The sequence below is a fragment of the Eurypyga helias genome, unplaced genomic scaffold (genome assembly GCF_000690775.1).
Source record: "Eurypyga helias isolate BGI_N326 unplaced genomic scaffold, ASM69077v1 scaffold40604, whole genome shotgun sequence".
NCBI classification, from domain to species: Eukaryota; Metazoa; Chordata; class Aves; order Eurypygiformes; family Eurypygidae; genus Eurypyga; species Eurypyga helias.
Genome location: NW_010245110.1, coordinates 265 through 539, shown reverse-complemented (window position 1 = coordinate 539; position 275 = coordinate 265). Strand labels below are relative to the sequence as shown.

General features: G+C 67.6%; 1 protein-coding gene across 1 annotated transcript in view; it reads right to left on the bottom strand.

The window, feature by feature from the left end:
- Window positions 1–275, bottom strand: part of LOC104508368 (porphobilinogen deaminase-like) — a gene marked incomplete at its 5' end in the record, with an annotated part of 1,301 nt that overhangs the window by 855 nt on the left and 171 nt on the right. The window contains one exon of the mRNA XM_010149962.1: window positions 78–131. Within this exon, the coding sequence (XP_010148264.1) occupies window positions 78–131 (54 nt within the window). The remainder of the gene's footprint in view (window positions 1–77; window positions 132–275) is intronic.

The following is a 275-nucleotide window of genomic DNA, read 5'->3' as shown; positions in this document are numbered from 1 at the left end:
TGCTGGAGCTACCCGCGGGGAGGGGCCAGGGAACGGGTCTCAGAAACGATCCCGTACAGACACCAAGTGCCCCTCACCTGGCCATCCTTCAGCGTCGTGCTGACGGCGACGGGGACGCTACATCCGCCCTCCTAGAAGAGAAAGCGGCTGACACAGGCTCTGATCCGACACATCCACAGACCTCCGAAAAGCGCGAGGCCACGCACACCGCCCGGCGCTCCTCAGGCCCTTCCCGCTTCCCCTCTCCGGTGCGGATGCAGGCGGGGGGCGCGGGG